Source organism: Microtus oregoni, unplaced genomic scaffold (assembly GCF_018167655.1).
Source record: "Microtus oregoni isolate MIOR12 unplaced genomic scaffold, Mior012 000001F_ref0000356, whole genome shotgun sequence".
NCBI classification, from domain to species: Eukaryota; Metazoa; Chordata; class Mammalia; order Rodentia; family Cricetidae; genus Microtus; species Microtus oregoni.
The window spans coordinates 33,036,066-33,054,818 of NW_024543060.1; the positions used below are offsets into that span (position 1 = coordinate 33,036,066).

General features: G+C 41.4%; 1 protein-coding gene across 2 annotated transcripts; it reads right to left on the reverse strand.

The window, feature by feature from the left end:
• Positions 1-4,276: 4,276 nt before the first annotated feature.
• On the reverse strand, positions 4,277-18,673 carry Mzt1 (mitotic spindle organizing protein 1). Of its 2 annotated transcripts, XM_041677711.1 has the most exons (4): positions 18,459-18,673; positions 10,154-10,299; positions 6,981-7,086; positions 4,277-6,125 (listed from the first exon to the last, which is right to left on the reverse strand). In XM_041677711.1, the coding sequence occupies exons 1-4, from the start codon at positions 18,526-18,528 to the stop codon at positions 6,055-6,057; spliced, it is 393 nt and encodes a 130-aa protein (XP_041533645.1). In that variant the 5' UTR covers positions 18,529-18,673; the 3' UTR covers positions 4,277-6,054. The 2 variants fall into 2 exon arrangements, with proteins under 2 accessions (XP_041533645.1, XP_041533652.1); XM_041677718.1 differs by lacking the exon at positions 6,981-7,086 and having other exon boundaries at positions 18,459-18,656.
• Positions 18,674-18,753: the final 80 nt, after the last annotated feature.

An 18,753-nucleotide genomic window follows, 5' to 3' on the forward strand; every position in this document is an offset into this window, starting at 1 on the left:
AATGATACAAGGGACCTAAAAGCACCCTCCACTCACCAGCCTTCCCCTCTCCCATCAGCCTGGGCTGCCTAGCTGGCTGAACTGAGATCAGTGGAGTCACTAGGAGAAATGTCTGACGAGGAACATCTTAGGACTGCCGGGTGTGTTCCACATCTGTATAAGGAAACATGGTATGAGAACAGAGTGTGAGAAGGCGTGACTTGAGAAATCCCAGATGAGATAGCATCGTCTTCCACATATTCTCTCACGTTAGGCTACCTAGGTACCCACGTTAACTGAAAGCTCTCCATTGGACAAAGTGACAGGTGATGGTCACAAGATCACATCAGCTCTCTTATACCGAAGTCATGCTAGTGGCTGATGCCTCACCTGGCTGGGTCCATGGCAACTTTCCCTAAGGGGCTGGGCCTGGGGTCAAAGTGCAAGGTCAGTATAAAGGCAGCTCAATCCTGAGTCATTTGGGGGCTCTAAAACACGTTTGTGTGTGAGTGCCAGTCTCTTCCTTTCTACCTCTTCTTGCTTTCTCAACTTTGACTTAGTTGGCATAACCCTCTATTTCTATTAGGTAAAGCAGAGATGATGTTTATCCAAGAGCTGAAAGGAAACCTTGGAGTGCTCTCTCTCTCAGGCTGCCCTCCTCCCACACAGCATTCTATCACTAGACTGCCAAGGAAGCTTTCATCTAGCAGCTGTTTGCTCCTCTTTTACATGATGGTTCCCCGTGTTCAACAAGAACAAAGATCACTGATATTCCCGTTGGGTCCATCAGAGGCAACTGAGAACAATGGGCTCTTTTTATGTGGAAAAGAGACTTAAAATTTATTCATAATCGTTATTTTTTCTCTCAACACATTCTCATCCCCGCGGGTCCCTTTCTCTAGTTAGCTATGCAAGCCTCGACACTAAAACCCAGCTACATATTAATCTCCCATCTTTACTAGTACGGGGTCTTGATCGTCACCATACAAACACAGCATATGCTTGTATTTAAATACATTGTTTCTGGAAAGGAGCCTATAAAATCGGAGCTCCTGGAAACAGAGGATATGCACTGGATATGCCACCAAATCACTAGGCCACTCCTAAAATTGAGTTGCTACAATTGTTCCCTTCACACAAAACATAGAATTTTCCATTAATTTAGTTCCTATAATGTGCCCGGTGGCATGTATGAATTTAACATCCACTTTTATCTTCATTTAATTGTCATAACACTGTGAGCTGTGTGTTATCTTTATCCTGCAGATTTAGAAAGAATCTGTGAACCTAAACCCAGACACATCTAAATGAGACCATCCTAGTGGTTTACAAGCATGTAGAATGGGCACCCCCCCCAAAAAAAAATCCACAGTGAAGTTACTTTCTGTGCAATCCTCTTTTCATTCTTCTGGTAATGTCAAGGTGTGACTTGGTTCTCTATTTGTGCTTGTGTGCACACACATATCAGGGTGCACTTCCCTGTGCACACTTATTTGGGGCCAGATGACACCATATATCTTCCTCTATTGTACTTTATGAGCCGTGGTCTCTCACTGAACCTGGGGACTGTCCTTAGACTGGACTGGCTGGCCAGGAAGCTCCCAGCCCTGTTCTGCCCATCTCTACCCCAGAGCACCCTTTAGCAATGGGTTACATGTATATCAACTGGCTTTTCACGAGTGCTAGGGGTCTGAGTTGTGAATGATCTCTTCAGAAACAAGTTAGCTACCTCTGCTGCTCCTGATTTTCCTGGAGAGAAATCAGACCTTTTAACTAACAGATGCAGATTAAAATTACAGAATCCCAAAATTATGTCCATTCTAGAGCAGCCATGTAGCTGTTTCTTGTTGAATGGTTTAACACTCAAGTGGGTGCTATTTTAGACGAGTTTGACTGGGTATTTAGACTAAGTCAGATTAACTTAAATATGAAATTTTATATACTTACATTACTTGAATACCCCAATGTATCATGTTCAGCGAATTCAAGTGTAAGCCATAACTGCGACTATTGCTGGTAGAAGGGAGGGAAGGCCGCGCTCTAAAATAGCCAACAGGTGATAGTTTTCAAGTCTTATTTACTTTCTGCTAGTATAATTTGAAAAACCTCCATAAAGCCTACCTGATATAGCCCTGCATGGTCCATCTGATTTACTGCTTTCGGGGGTCACACGTGACAACACAGACTGCTTTCAACACCTCCATTCGCAAGACACCTCAATATTCTGCTCTCTTCTAATGGACACTGACTTTTAGAGACTGACGCTGCCATTTGAAGCTGGGAGTTAAACCTTTTTAAGATGATTACTTTAAAAACTTAACTTGACATATACGAACTCAACCCTGACTGTATTTGTTCTGCTGTTATCCAACGCAATTCATCATGTTTCAGGCTGTCCTCCCTTTCTCTGAGGTCGGGCAGTACTGGTGATAGAACCTAGGGCCTGACACCGAAATGCCCAATGCCTCTTTCCTTTTTAAAATTTGAGAAATGGCCTTGCTAAATTGTTCAGGCAGGCAGGCAGGCTGGAGCTTGCTATCCTCCTGACTCAGTTTCCCAAGTAGCAGGATATAGGCTTACACCATCAGGCATAGCTTGTTTCTTTGTTATCTACTGAGATGCTACAGAGATGCATGAGCTCATCACCAGCCATGGTAGACTCATCTCGGCAGCCTGAGGGAGGTAAGCCTCTCTGTTATTGTACTACAGCTATGGGCACCCGTCTCTCACCCGGTAAGAGGGCTGGCTGTTCAGTGAGAGCACTAAGCAAGGTTTGTGGGTGCTCCAGCCAGCTTTCTGCCTTCCCATCTTGGCTTTCTTACTCTGTATTTTAGCTTCATTAAGCTACATCTTGTCTCTTGAGTTATCTGTTACAGGCTAAAGGGGTGACCCCTTGCAGTTACTGGAAGGCAAAGAATTAAATTAGATGTGCTATAATACCAAGACTTTGCCTTAAGTAGCAATTTCTCTGTACATTAGTTACAATTTTTCAGCCATATGGTGGGGGGTGCACTTTTAGATGCCCAGTTTATCTATTCAGTCTGACATGTATTTACTGAGCATTTACTGTGTTTCTTATGCACTGCTCAAAATATAAGCGGTACATCAATGAAGAAAATCAAGAAAAACTCCTGCCCTTGTGTGACTTTTTCAAATAGAGGTGGACGGGAATTAACAACCACTAAACTCTCTATACTTGAAAATAGTCATAAATGCATAAATGCTGCACAATGAAAAACAGACACAGTTGCGAGATCTCTGCAGGGTAGGCAAGGATGAAGCTTAATACATATATTAAGGTCTTTGCTAAAACATATTTTTTTAAAGAAAACATGGTTCCCATTTGGTTTTCTATGTTTAGAAACCCAGTGCATTTCCCACATAATGCTCCACTAAATTCCACACCTTTTTCTAATGCCTCTGGGTTCTATCCTGATTTGACCACTTAGAGGACTATGTTGCTATCATCCTCCTCTCTGGTCTCTCCTTACTGTATGTAACCCATCCTTCCATTTGTGGATTATGTGCCTCAGAGTAAGAGAGGCTGAACAGAAAACTGCACAACAGCCCTGGTGGCCGGTGAATGAACAAAGAAAACACAGCATAAACACTGACTGCAATGGTATTGAGACTCAATGGGCAAATACGAAGTCACTCAACTTCTAGGAGAGGCCTAGAATTAAGTTCATGGACAGAAAGCAGAAAATGGCTTTGCTGGGTCAGCGGAAGGGATGGGGAGTCACTGACTAGCACAGTGTTTCAGTCTGAGAGGATGGCAAAGCTCTAAGGACGGTCAGAGTTACAAACAATGGCAGGCTCTTCATGGCACCAAGCTGCTCAATTTCAACCACTAAAACCCATAATTTTTTATCTTATCTTTCACTATAATAGACAATGGTCAATGAGACCAAGGCCATCAAGTTCTTAATAGTTTGAAACATATTTGATTCAGTTATTAGTAAATGGTCACATATATGAACAACATACAATTAAATTTATAATAATTTCCACGTAATTATCTTATGTGAAGAGGGAAGAAACAATTAATATTACATTTATTTGAATTGTCAATTTAGTTTTAAAACCAAGTCAATTCTAATATGATTATCACCTCTCACTATCAGGAAAAAATAATTCTACTCCTACCTAAAGCTTAATTTAAGATGTACTTATATAATGTAAATACATATAACCTAGCTTAAAATTTTTATACATAGTAAATGCCTTAATATTTATAGACTACCTTCAGAAACCGAACTGAACTCACAGAAGCATATATTATATCAAGGGACATGCCAATAATGCAAAAATCATTTTATTTTTGTCACTGACAACATGCATGATACTGCCATTGTACCACTGGTCTCTTAAATATTCCTTATGAGCTCATTAAAAATATAGTTTACATTTAAAAATGTAACACGAAGTTCTCTATAAACAATAGACACACATGTTCTCTATAAACATAATCCTTTCTTAATATATTTTCCTACTTTGTTTCACACATAAATAACTTAATCTACATCGTAAATAAAACTATCAACTCTTTGTCCTAGAAGTAAATACAAACTGTGGAGTTTGAGGAAGTACTTTCTGATTTTATAAATCATATGCATCACGTGCATCAGCAAGCATACGATTCTCACAAGTTCTGTCTCCCAACTTGGGAGAGCTGCCTACCACAGACCTTTCAATTTACTCAGTAAAGATGTCATGCATTTAAAGTCAAAATAGCTATAAGCTCAGATTTTGTTTGTTGACATCATGTCTCGTTATGTTGCCTATATAGACCAAGGCAGACTGCGGTGCACAATTCCTCTGCCCTGTCTTCTGGTAGAAGGGAATAATGATCAATAGTTGAGATTAGTTTAAGGGAAGCAGAGAGGGTAGCTACTTGGTTATTAAATCTTTTAAAAACCATTTCTACTTGTTTGAACTATAAAAAAAGGTACAGAAAAATGAATGCTTGTATATCATTTAAATGTCAGAGAACTAAAATTAAAATTTAAGAAATAAAAAAATTCAGATTAAATCCATATTAAGCTTGTGAAAATATCCCACTGAGATTCTGTAACAGGAACAGAACCAATACCATCAAAAATTTCTTTGAATTTATTTTTAATTTAGTTTAAGCTTTAATGGTATAAATGACAAAATTTTTCTGCAGTCATAATTACTAGTACACATTTCATTAGCTTTTACTAACACGTGGACACCCTACCAATTTGTTAAAACACCACCTATATACTGATTAAATAGCCACTCGTGATTAAATAGTAAGCATTCCTATTATTTTTATGCAATAAAATTAAAAGGAAATTTTTGCATGTTTGCTGTTTTTACTTTATACATTATTTTGTAGGCATTTGGGTATAAAATTTAGAAAGAAAAGCACTCTCAGCTACTCTCTTTAGATTTAAAAGTTCAAAACTACAGATAATGCTAAGTCAAGCCCAGGCATTACTTTTAAAATCTAAGTTTCTAAAAGTTCTAAGTTTTAATTAATACAAAAATTGATCTTTACACTTTTGGTTAGGTTAACTGCCAAAAACACTACTTAAAATATTAATATTCTGTTGAGATGATTAGAAGACAGGCTTTTGATCCTTTTTTAAAAAACAAGATGTGAAACACAAAAAAGCCAAGTTCATAAATGGCAGCTGAAATCCCATCAACTTCCAGCCCAATGGAACACATAGCCAGTTACTATGCATAAACAATTCAAAATTAAGGTTTATAATGGAAATGTCAACAAGTCATAACTGCTATTCATCACCTCTGATGTGTTCCACCAACTCCAACCAGGCACAGCAGCTGTGTACATCTGATAGATCCTGTTTAGAAAATTACAGCTAGCAGAGCTATAAATAAGGAATACATAAATAGGAGCACGGCAACACCAAGGAATTGGGGGCATAACAAAAGATGGCTGTGATGGAAACACGCCTGTTAGCTCTCCCTTAAGCCACCTCCCACTGACTTACACAGCCATGGCTTTACAATTCTTTTTAAAAGAAAACATTTTCTACACAGCAACCAGTAATATCACTGTACATCTTGACTACAATGCAATCTTCAAATTGTCTTGCAGAGCTTGACATATCTGTTCAGGACTTCTCCAGAAGTCAGCTTGTATTTTCGGCAGCCTAAGAACAAGAAAGCAAGACTTGTGATTTCAGAAGAGACACTATGGGTAAATCTGTCAGTTTTATATTATACTGAACAAACAGCTAGCTATTCCCCAAAATAAACTGAATTGCTTTTATTGGGAAAATATGGCGGTTTTTACTTTTGTTGTATTATAAAGACTATCTTTCGCCAGGTAGTGGTGGTGCATGTCTTTAATCCTAAGGGAGGCAGAGGCAGGTGGATTTCTGTGAGTTCGAGGCCAGCCAGGTCTACAAAGTGAGTTCCAGGACAGTTAGGACTGTTATACAGAAAAACATTGTCTTGGAAAACAAAACGAAACAAAAAAAAATTGTCTCTTAAAATTCACTGCTAGATTACAAAGTTATTTCTATCATCATAATAAAGAGAGCATGTAAAACTACTACTCATGACCTTGTTTCCAAGATCTTTATTAGTTTGTTTTATTGCAGTGCAGAGACAGAATTAAAAATGAGAAAGACTAATTAAGCTACAAAGTAGGCAGAGCACAAGCAACAGAAGAACAGTGAACATGTTTTTAATCTCCCTCTTCATTTATCTTTTGCTAAAAGGTATTGTTTGTGATATTATCTACTTAAAAAGATAAAAATTGTTTTATTGTAATGAACTCAGAAAAAGACATCACACTTGCGCTCCCAGTCCCAAACTCCAAACGTCAACGACAGTTAGAACGTCCCTTCATCTAGGGTTTATATATCACTACCAAACTCCACACATCACGACAGTTAGAACGTCCCTTCATTTAGGGTTTTATACATCAACGACAGTTAGAACGTCCCTTCATCTAGGGTTTATATATCACCACCAATTGCATTTTATGTACACACACTCACCTGTCCCTTGCCAGCATTTTTGTCCTCTCTCATTTTCCTTGGTCTCCTTCCTAAAGCATAAAGTGCCCCATACAGCTGTTAACATGCACATATTATAGGCTAGGATCTGCGTATAAAGGAAAATGCTCAGGTTTTCTTCTTTCTAATACTGGGTAACCTCCCCTTCCAGGTGTGTCTGATCATTCACCAAAACCTGATCTGATTGTACTTCTGGAATGACTGAAAGGATAGCTGGAGCTACAGTTCAGCTTTGCTCCATGGGGGAGAAAACCCTGCTTCAAAAAACCGGGGACAAAATGAAACAGAGACTTATTTATACAATTTCTTAATGCCAATATGAAAATGATGAATTTTGTTTGCTTTTTGAGACATGGTATCTCTATGTAGTTCTGGCTGTCCTGGAACTCAGTCTGTACACCAGGCTGGCCTAGAAGTCAGAGATCCGCCTGCCTGTACCTCGAATGCTGAGATTAAAGGCATGCACCACCCTGAAAATTTCACACAGCCCTGAAAATGATAAATTTAATCTTAGAAATATACATGATTTACTTCTATTTCTACTTATTAATTAAAATTTCCCCTTTAGTTATTTCAAGAAAATATGGTAAAATGTTGGGAAAATTATAAATAATGCAATAATATAAAAGGTATAACCTTTTCCCTCACAGGCAAAAGACATTGTTTTCCTTGCTTTTCTCTCCAAGACTTACCACACAAAAGTGTTAGAACAGAGTTTAAATATTTTTGCCAGGTATGGTGGCACTCCAGAGGCAGAGGTAGGATGGATGATCTCTGTGAGTCTGATGCAGGCCACAGATACATAATGAAACTCTGTCTCCAAAAAAAAAAAAAAAAACCAACAACAAAATCTGGCTTACATATTCTTTGTCAATCTTTGCAAATGAAAAGCCAGGTCAACTCCTGAACTCTCAACAGCTGGGCTACACTGCTACAGCTTCTGCTTCCCTGGCAGCATGTTACCAATAGCAACAGCAGTACCTGCCACTGTATGCGGGGAGTGGGGGGGAATGCCAGTGCAGCCTGAGCCAATGTCTACTGTAGCACTAGGAAGTATTCACTTAACCACCATCTAGTCTTCCTTTTCAGTTCTTTTTCATTCTGCTGTGAAAGCTATATTCTGAGTTTTTAAAAAGACAAAGAAGGGAAATGAATTGAAAGGAAGCTGGGCAAAACCCTGTGAAATGCATTCAATGTTAAGGGTACAGAGAAGTGCAAATAAAAAGAGAGGACCCATGCATGCCCCTTGATGAGAAATGGCTGAAACTAAGACTCCCAGTAATGAACACTGATGTACGTGAAGCAAAGGAAACTCCTATGACACTGGTGAAATATAAATTAAGACAACCACTTTGGGAAAGCTTGGCACTGTAATCATCTATTAAGTTGGTAACACACACAGGCTACAGCCCAATCATTTTATGTCTAAGTACATATCTAAACCAAATGCACATATGTAAGCATGAGGAGACATGGACTACAATGCTCAAAGTATCATTATTTACAACAGTCTTACAACGAAAACAACTCTGTATCTACTCATAGTAGAGAGGGCAAATTGTAGTATTTGTAGAAGCAAACTTATTTGCAAGAAAAGAAACATAGCACAGTTACATTCATCATAAGCAAACATCAAAACATGCCACTAAATGAAAGAACCCACTTAGTAAAATTCCATTGAAATGAAGCTTAAAATTTTGACAAAGTTATAGTAGCTTTTAGACATCCCGTTCAGTTAGTGAGACTGGTAAATGTCTACTACAGAACTCAGGAGACTAGAGGGGAAGGAAGACGGAGGAGAAGCAGGCCTGTGGCGGGAACAGGGCTTTCTAAGGTGCTGGCAGAGATAATCATATGGTATTTAATTCTGTGTGTGCGTGTCTGTGTATGGTCAACACGGGATGTCTTCCACAGACACTTTCCACCTTAGCTTTAGAGAGCACTCTTTTGGTGGACCTGGAGTTTATTGCTTTGTCTACACTAACTGGCCAGCTGGCCCAGAGAACCTCCATCTCCACCTCCCCAGCTCTAGGAATAAAGACATGCATTCCTGAACCCAGCTGGGGATCAAATTCACCTGTGATGTTGTGTGTGGTAAGGACTTCCCAGCCCTTTTAATATTTATAATTGATATTTACCCTGTAAGTATGTTTTGTTAGGTTTCACAATCAAAGAGTAATAAAATAAAAACCCCTGAGTTGCTCTGAAAAACAACAATCTGAAAAACAAGCTGTTTTGCTGTTGGTCAATAACCGTCATCACTTGAAGTTTCAATATTCACGGTCAGTGGGATTCCTGACCAACATACATACAGCCTTCTCTCCTGTCTTCACATGTTTGTTTCTGTTTATGTGTATTCAAATATCGAATAACGACCCCCAGTTGCTGGATTAGAAGCCACCCTAACTCAGTATGAACTCATTGTAATCTGTGACAAACAAACCATTTTCAAATATGGTTATTCGTTGGTACTAGGGATTAGGACTTGGAGTTTTTCATAGGAGGTACAATTCTACTCAACACAGAAAAATTCGGGCAGATTCCTAAGAAAAGATAACATGACCTGTCAGAATTTCTGTGATCTGAACTTAGCTTCTGGTCTTGACTTTCTCCTGATGACTAAGTTAGTTAACTGGTTCAGTTAGCATCTTTCCCATAGCCTCTTAGTCATTCCCAGCTGTGAGGCTGACCAACACTGCAACCACCCAGGTCCAGAACCATGGTTATGTGTTGGCTCACTCCAAAATCCACTCCATCTCTGATCTGCTGGAGCATGGGGATGGGAGTGGAGGACCTGCGGACCCAGGGTTGCGGGGTCTCCATGACCATGACACAGGGCAGAAACAGAATGCCCAGAAGTCCCCGTGAGAGCCCAGATCAATGGTTCTTTGCCATGAAGGCCTGCATGGAAGCCTGTATAGATAAAGGGTTTTCCGCATGACTCACTGTCACACTGCAGCTTCCATGACGAGATTTTCCCTTTCTTTTTTCTTCCTCTTAAATTTTGCTTTATTTTGGGGGGAGAAGGTTGCAGGGGCAGAGGGTGGAAGCGAGAGGACAGAAGATGGGCGGGATCAGATGCATGATATGAAAGACACAAAAATGAGTAAAAAGAAAGAAAACAAGCAAAAAAAACCCTAATATGCAAATCTAACCTTTAGTGCTTCAGAACCCTTGCGAAGCTCCTTAATAACAGACGATAAAGCTTCTGGGTTGATTCCTTGTTCACAAAGTCGTACACAAATAGATAGCGTTTCCATATCTAAACCGGTATTCAAAATTCTTGAAATCTCAAGCAGAACTGAAAAAGATAGACATATTTTTAAAAAGCATTTAAGAACTAAAAAAAAAAAAATGCATAGAGCACTTCTTAATGGACTGAACGGGTTTTTTTAGGCATATATATGTGTATAAACACACACACACACATGCAGTAACAACTAGTAAAAAAATTGAGACCGTAAATTTGAAGAACAGGGGAACATGGCAAGGTATGAAGGAAAGAAAAGAAGAGAGACATTTTAATTTCAAAAGTTAAAAACAATGCAGAGTTAAAGAATTTGGGGAAAAGCACTTTGATATAATAGCTTTCACATGAAAATCAGTTTCCATTCACATACTTTTAAAAATATTTAATATTCTTTTGTCACACAATATATCCTGATTACGGTTCCCCCTCCCTTCACTCCTTCCAGTTCCCCCCACTTCCCCTTCCATCTAGATCCCACTCCCTTTCCATTCTCATTAGAAAACAAGGGGTAATATATATATATATAATACAATATAATTAATATCATATAAACTAACACATCAGAGTTGAACAAAACAAACTGAAGAAAAAAAGCCCAAGAAAAGGCACAAGAATCAGATACCCACTCAGGAGTCCCATAGAAACACTAAACTGGAAGCCATGGTATGCACACAGAGGACAAGGCATAGGCCTGCGCAGGTCCTGTGCATGTTGCCTCAGTCTCTGAGCTCATATGACCTTTGAGCATGTTGATTTAGAGGGCCTTGTTTTCTTGTGTTTCTTCTGTCCCTCTGGCTCTGAACAATCTTTCTGCCTCTTCTTTAAAGGGGTTCCTTGAGCTTGGAAGAGAGGGATTTGGAGACATTGCATTTAGGACCGAGCGTTCCAAGCTCTCTCACTCTCTGAATAGTGACTGGCTGTGGTGTTTTTTATTTTTTCCCATCTGCTTCAGAAGGAAGCTTCTCTCTGATGGCGGAGCAGGGCATTGATCTGTTAAGGAGTCAACACTTCAGGATTCAGAAACAGCATGTACTTCTCAGCTTATTTATTTTTTACACTTACTGGTTGACTGACTAATGCATGTGTGTCTACGTGTGGGTTTCCATAGGCCACAGTGCACAGAGGTCTGAGGGAGAACTTACAGAATCAGGTCTCTCCTTCCATCACATAGGTCTTGGAGATCAGACTCAGGACATCACCTAATGAACCATCTTGATCTTGCAGTCCAGTGTCTCAGTTTTAAAAACTTAAGAATAGTTACATAACAGCCTTTTCATGGAAATGCCAACTTCTTAACTTCTCAGTTGTTGTAAGATTAAGGTGCTCCTACACTTCCCCCATTGAAACACTATTGTGATTAACTGCGATACATATGTATATACTAAATTATATTCCAAGACAAATTCTAAAAGAACTACTCAGCAACAAGAGCATTTAAAGCTGTAGAACCTTCCGAAATAACTGGATAGAGTAATTGCATCGGTTGACTTTATTGATAAAAGCTTATACACTTTAATTTCACTTTCAAACATTTTATTTTACGTGCATGAGTGCTTCGCCTCTCGGTATATATGAGTGTCACATACTTACCTTCATTTCGTGGTAGTTCATTGAAGTACCTTTTTGACATTAAAAGAAGCAGCGTTGAGCAACTAGGTAAATAAGTGCTTTTCCAGAAACCCGTTTTTTTACAGGACAGTTCCATTGACTTTGTTAAATTGTGGTGTTTCCCACAATGTGTTTAGAATTCAAGTCAACTGATAACATATTACCTGCTGTATACTTTCCCCTGGCATCATGCTTAGGATAGTATTTCCCATGCAGAGTTAATTTATCATTATTCTCATCCAGCACTTGAGAATTGCTTTCTCCCTTCCACAAACATTTAAATATTTGATTCCTGGAGTGTATATAGAAGAAAAGATCCTTTTCTCAGAAATAAGCCAGTAGATACAATGTAATTTATTGAATGACACATCCTTTTGTCACTGGACTGCTATTGCTACCTTTACCACATAAGAAGTTCCCAGATGGGGCTGGAGAGATGGCTCAGAGGTTAAGAGTATTGCCTGCTCTTCCAAAGGTCCTGAGTTCAATTCCCAGCAACCACATGGTGGCTCACAACCATTTGTAATGGGGTCTGGTGCCCTCTTCTGGCCTGCAGGCGTACACACAGACAGAATATTGTATACATAATAAATAAATAAATATTTAAAAAAAAGAAGTTCCCAGAGATCTACACAGCATGGTTCTTTCATAGCCATATCATTAATTACTAATTTATACTGCACACAGCAGGTTAAATATTCTTCTGCCACTTTCAAGTAAGGAATAGCCTTTTTATTCTCAGGTTAAAGTCAAACATTTTCATTAATTTCCATGAAAAATTTATTGGGCTTCCTACTTGAACTGCATGAAAGGATGGAATTTTGGGGGGAAATGGACAAGTTAACAATACTTAGTCATGTGCTGGAGAAATGGCTCAGAGGTCAAGAGCACTGGCTGGTTTTCCAGAGGTCCTAAGATCAATTCCCAGCAGCACATGGTGGCTCACAACTATCTGCAGTAGTGGCATCTGATGCCCTCTTCTGGCATAAAGACGTACACGCAGATACATAAAATAAACAACACTTAAGACACTCACTAACTCGGAGTACTAACACTGCCATAGTATTCGTGTCAACATGCAACTTTCTCCACTTTTCATATTATTTATTTTCATGTCTCATAGTTCAATGTGGATCTTAAAAATATACATTCTATGTTAGTATATGGAGCACAGTTCTCAATCTCTAGTCTAAATTCTAATGCCTGTGGGTTGCTTTCTTTCTTTCTTTCTTTTTTTTTTTTTTTTTTTTTTTTTGATTTTTCGAGACAGGGTTTCTCTGTGGCTTTGGAGCCTGTCCTGGCACTAGCTCTTGTAGACCAGGCTGGTCTCGAACTCACAGAGATCCGCCTGCCTCTGCCTCCCAAGTGCTGGGATTAAAGGCGTGCGCCACCACCGCCCGGCTTCTTTCTTTCTTTCTATGGTCTGAATTTTTCTCATCCTAACTCATACATACCCAGTGATTAGTGGCCAGGTACTGGAAATTCTACTTTGTTGGCACTGGACATCTTTATCTTCCTATGAATATTCTTGAGCTAATAGTAAATATAGTTACCTGGAAACTGATCCTTTCAGGTCTAAATCCTCAAATCAGTTGGGCAGAATCACAGTCCTACAGTGAACAGTTGATTAAGCTACTAAGGTAAGTCCCTTTTCAAATATGCTAATTATTGCACAAATTGTTTTTTCTATTCTGACTTACAGAACAACATAGTCCTTAGCTCTGTAGAAGCATCGTGTTGTGTTCCTCTAATATGCTGTGTATTTTGTCCCTCCATTTTCTGGTTGGTAAATGTGTTAACTAGCCAATGCTCTTTGATCTATGCTACTGACCTCCAGAATTTCCTCTGCAGCTCTCTCAGGTATCCCCTCTTCTTCCCTCCCTCCCCGCCTTCATGTTTTAACTCTTCCTGCACTGCTCCTTAGCTCAACCCAATTGTCCACTGGGTCCCACCTGGCGTGTCTGTGCTGCAATGAGGCTTGAAGACAGAGCTGGGGTGACAGAAGCATCACTTCGTGTATTTCCTGTGACTAATACTCAGTCTCTTTGTATGTTTTGCATGGGCTTTTGTTTTGTCAAAGTAGGAGTGTATGCTCAGTATGCGATTCCATTTTGTGCAGAAGTACTCAGTTTTACTTTTTCAGGGTTGACAGCTACTGATACTTTGCTCTTCCGTGACATAAGTGTTACTCATGTTACCTGCTGATTTTAGTGACTGGGCTTTTAGACTTCAATTTCCTCCAGATCATTTGTAGTGGTATAGTATTTGTATTTTAGTAAATAAGTCTTGCCTGAAGACCAGAGGCAAAGTTAGAGCCACCAGAGGTCAGATAATGGTGACATATATTCTTAATCCAGAATTTGGGAGACAGAGGCAAATGGATCTTTGTGAGGTCAAGGTTACCCTGGGCTCCACAAAATTAATGCAGAAGCAAATCCAGGTGCTGGTGGCCTACACCTTTAATCCCAACACTAGAGGGAATATAAAATGGTAGGAGAGGCTTGTCTGCTTAATTTTATGGTTGCTCAGTCTTGGTAGAGATAAGACTTCTCTAGTGGCCTGGCAGCTTTGCTTTTCTGGTTTTCAGGTTGAACCTCAATTTCTGTTTCTGCGTTTTTATCATTTGTGCTACAATCACTTGTTCTTGCTTTCTAACTGAACGTTTACTTCCAATGATTTACTATTTTTGTCTGCTGTATCTGCCTTTACATAATTTGGTCTATTTCTGGCGTTTGTGTACTGGAGAGTGCTCTGTGACTTCCAAAATAGCAAGAGTGAAGGAGGATGGTCAGCAGTGAGCTCTCTAGAGCAGACCACCTGAGTTCAAATTCCACCTTTATTCTTATAATGAACCAATCTCAATTTGCGCCTACTACCATTCTGTAAATATTAGGCAACAGTCCTTTTTTATAGGGTTAGTGTAAGGACTAAGGAATCACTTAGAACGGTCCCTAACATAAACTAGGACTCAGTAAATGCTTAGCCATTACCTATTACAGCTTTTCTCTTTTTTTCATCTACTTAAGGTACTCTGTGACTCCTGTGGGAAACTCGTCTGCTCACAAGCTCTTTGACACACCTTTCACCCTGGCCTCGAGCTCTCTGGGTGCAGCTTTATAGAAGCATCTTAGCTCAAGACAAGACTCAGAGATCACACGGATGATGTGTCTCCATTTCTGTCACAGCAGATGGTACGTTTCTGCCTGGTAGGCAACACTTCCCTGGGCTCTATCCTCAAAACCCCTCTGTCGTTCCCTTCGGCTTTCTTATGCGGAAGAATCTCCATTTTTCATCAATGGAGACTTTCTTTTCTTGTTTTTGAACATGGCTATATTTAATAATTATACTTCAACATTACTTCCTAATTTTTATATCCCTAACACATGGAATTTCTTTACTTTAACTTTGATTGTTTTCTTAAGAAAACATTATAGATTCCAAGGTTACTTTTGATAAATCCAGGAAGACCCTATTAAAGAATTCAGAAGTTTGAGAAGCTATTGGCAGATAGAAAATTTATAAAATCTAAAATTGTGTGCGACAGGTTCTGGTATAAAATAAACTCCCCTCCATTCCCCCCACTCCGCCGCTCCCTTTCTTTGGCACATGTGCTCTTTTCCCAGGAGAAGAAGGTCCTCTGGGGATAGCCCCTTTAGACTTGCTAGCCTCCAGAACTATAAACATTAAATCCCCGTTCTTTAATTTATACAGACTCAGGTAATCTGATCTAGGAAGGCTAGATTCACACTCTGTGTAAAATAAGAGAACAGTATACATCTAAAATGAATGACAGGGGGACTTAACCGATTTTGAAAAGAAGTATTTGAGGCTGGGAGGTGGTGGTGCATATCTTTAATCCCAACACTTAGGAGGCAGAGGCAGGCAGTTCAAGGCCAGCCTGGTTTATAAGAGCTAGTTCAAGGACAGGCTCCAAAGCTACAGAGAAACCCGGTCTAAAACCCCTGCCCCCCACCCCCAAGAAAAAAGAAAAGAAGTATTTGAGAAAGACTTGTCTGAAGTAAAACCTTTGACTTTAAGTGTGAGAAGACCACAAGGCAGGAGGAAGTGAGGCAGCGGGAAGCACACCTTGTGTGATGGCTCTAGAGCAGAGGGAACTTTCTCAGCTCACTAATGTGCACAGCCGGTGTCAACGTGGGCTTAGGAAGGGACAAAGGAGTAGAAAACAGAGGAGACACGTGAATGCAGTAAGACCTACTAAGGAATTCAGAAGTTTCAGGCATTATTGGTAGATATAAAATGGGAGTTTATACTTGAGTTTAAATATGGGTTTAATTTTCGAATGGGCCATATATGATATGGAGTCAATCTACACTGCTGTAATTCTGGGAAAAGACTGGTAAATGGGCTAGACTGAAGAAAACAGTGACGCTGTCAAATACCAAATTAGTGGGGAACTGTAAGGCCTTTGTGGCGACTAGGAGGCAGGAGCGACACAAGAAAACCAGAGGGACCCCAGGCTTCCTTCTTGAATGAGCAATGGGATGGATGGCATTAGTGTCACTGACTAGTCTGATGGCTCTCAACACCTTTCTTGAGGAAGCTTTTGGAAGCTTACTACCAGATACATAAACTCGCTTCTACACTGAAGTCTTTGGAAAGAAAATGATCAGAAATATAACTACTAGCAGTAAAATTAAAATTTGAGGAGCCACACTGAAAGGGAAGCAGAAGGTAGTTGAAATCTGGCTGTTTTAGGAGGAAATGTTGGAAGTGAATGCTGACTGTGTAACAGGGACGTGAGAGGAGTGCCTGATCCCATAGCTCTTACGCTCTGTCTGGGCTGGGGTACACTGGGCTCCTTTCGAAGCTGCAAAGCTTTCCTGTCTGTCCGTCCGTCCGTCCGTCCCCCCCCCCCCCCCCCCGCATGATCTAGCTTTTACAAAGTCTACTCATTTGACAACTGTAATGAAGACTTTACGGGGTGGGTCCCACTACTCTAGCAAACCACTGACACCAAACGCTGAAGTCACTGTTAGGTAACACAGAGAGGAGGGAGAAGATGAAAAAGACAATAGATCTTGAAGAAAAACTGCTACTGAGGAAAGAAATGGGATTCAAAATGCATGAAAATGTCATGTTGACTCGCACCTACTGATTTAAATGCAATGAAACCTCACACATACTCCTCCTCCATCAGAAACAAAAACACCTCTGGTCCTCACTTTTACGTGTTCTTATGTTCTCTAATTTTCATTTTATACCAAGTCCTCTCAAGAAAAGATGGTGATGATGCAACCAATGCCAGAGCTTAATTCTTACAGCAAGCAGTCCCACCAGAAGCTTCCTTTCAAAGAAAACTGGCTGGAAGGAAGGCCTTATCTTCAGACAGAATTCAAAATACAGTGATGCAAAGGGGTGTGCACCAGAGACCCGCATTCCAAGGACACACCAGAGGCAGAAAGAGAAAGATCAGGAATGTAAATGAGGTCACCCTAGACTACACAGCAAGACCCTCTCTCAGAACACCCCCCACCCCAAACTCCCAATGGCACCCATGGCAAGATGGTGATGTGTTTAGACAGATAAACTCCATGGCTACATAAATTCACCTTAAGAAGCAATAAGCCACGGAATGCACAGGATGAAAAACTGGCTGGATAACAGACTTTTCAGAAAAGGAGCAATGTAGCAAACAGCAGCTAGGTGGGAAAGAAAAGTGGATGTAAAGATTCTAGCAGTTTCATTCCTAGCATATGAAAGCAATGACCCGTGCAGGCCATTCCAAGAAGGCGAAGGGGTAAGATAAGACGGCAGGCATTTAGTGAAGGAAACCAAGGAAGTAGGGTTGACATCACCTTGTGTTATCTTTTACGAAAGACGCTGAGAGGGTTAAGCCCTTGAAACCACCAAGGCCACTGCCTACACAGACTTGAAGCACCGCAAGTACAGGGAAACGAAGGCAGGTACGTGCAAACAGAATGTCAGCTAATGCAAATGAGAAGGCAAATAACAAACCTTATCATTTTTGATACACACTTTACCTAGCCCACATCAGACCCCGCAGCTACAGCTTTATTTTACAAATAAGACGACTACGGTTTATGAAGATGAGTGTTGGGTCCAAGAGACCGAAGACAACTCAGAGACCCTTGGACACGTGCGTGCGGACACACCCACAGCTGCGGCCACCCGTGTCACCTGGTCTACGACAGGGCTGGGAGATGAGGACGGGGAGATATGCTCATTTGCTGGAAACACAGAGCTCCTTACTGAGATGCCCGGGCCCGGAGGCTGAGGGGTGACTGAAGGGTCCACGACTCCTTTCCTTCGCCCGGGGACATCAGTCACCAGCTTCTCCGGCGCCGTGGGGCGGGTCGCCGGGACCCGGGCTGGGCGCGTAACGGGCCGCCGCGAGGCCAGAACGCCGCGCGCGCGCCAAACTCCGCCACCGCGGAGGCCAGCGCTCCAGACACCGGGTCGCCAGCTTCGAGGTGGCGGCTGCGGGTCCCCTTTCCCCACCCTCTCGCAGGACAGCGCGGGGGTTTAGACGCGGGGACCGCCGGGCCCCTCCACGACTCCTCCATCTGGGGCTCGGCGCTGGGAAGCGCGGGCCGGGTAAAGCGAGCGCGAAGCGTACTCACCGTCCATGGTCTCCCTCACCGCGTTCAGGTTGGCCGAGGCCGCCGCACCCGCGCCGCTGCCACTGGCCATGGAGGAGAGAAAGCCCGGGCTGGCGGGAGAGGACCTGACCCGGAAATGGAGCTCCCGCCTCTCCGGCCCGCACTTCTACCGCGCGGCCGCGCTCACGCCGGCCAGGCCCCGCCCCCGCCGGCCAGGCCCCGCCCCCTCGCGCAGGGCGCCGACGCACGGCGGCGTTGATTTGAATTTGGAGCCTCGTTCCCCAGCGCGGAACTTCGAGCGAGGAGTTAGCGTTCG

Bases quoted from the DNA above. Each gene is read 5' to 3' on its own strand.
- Mzt1 (XM_041677711.1), bottom strand. From the start codon at position 18,528: ATGGCCAGTGGCAGCGGCGCGGGTGCGGCGGCCTCGGCCAACCTGAAC. The intron at 10,300-18,458 runs GTGAGTACGCTT...TATCTTTTTCAG, and splicing joins GGTGAGGGAGACCATGGACG to TTCTGCTTGAGATTTCAAGA. The intron at 6,126-6,980 runs GTGAGTGTGTGT...TCTTGTTCTTAG, and splicing joins AAAATGCTGGCAAGGGACAG to GCTGCCGAAAATACAAGCTG.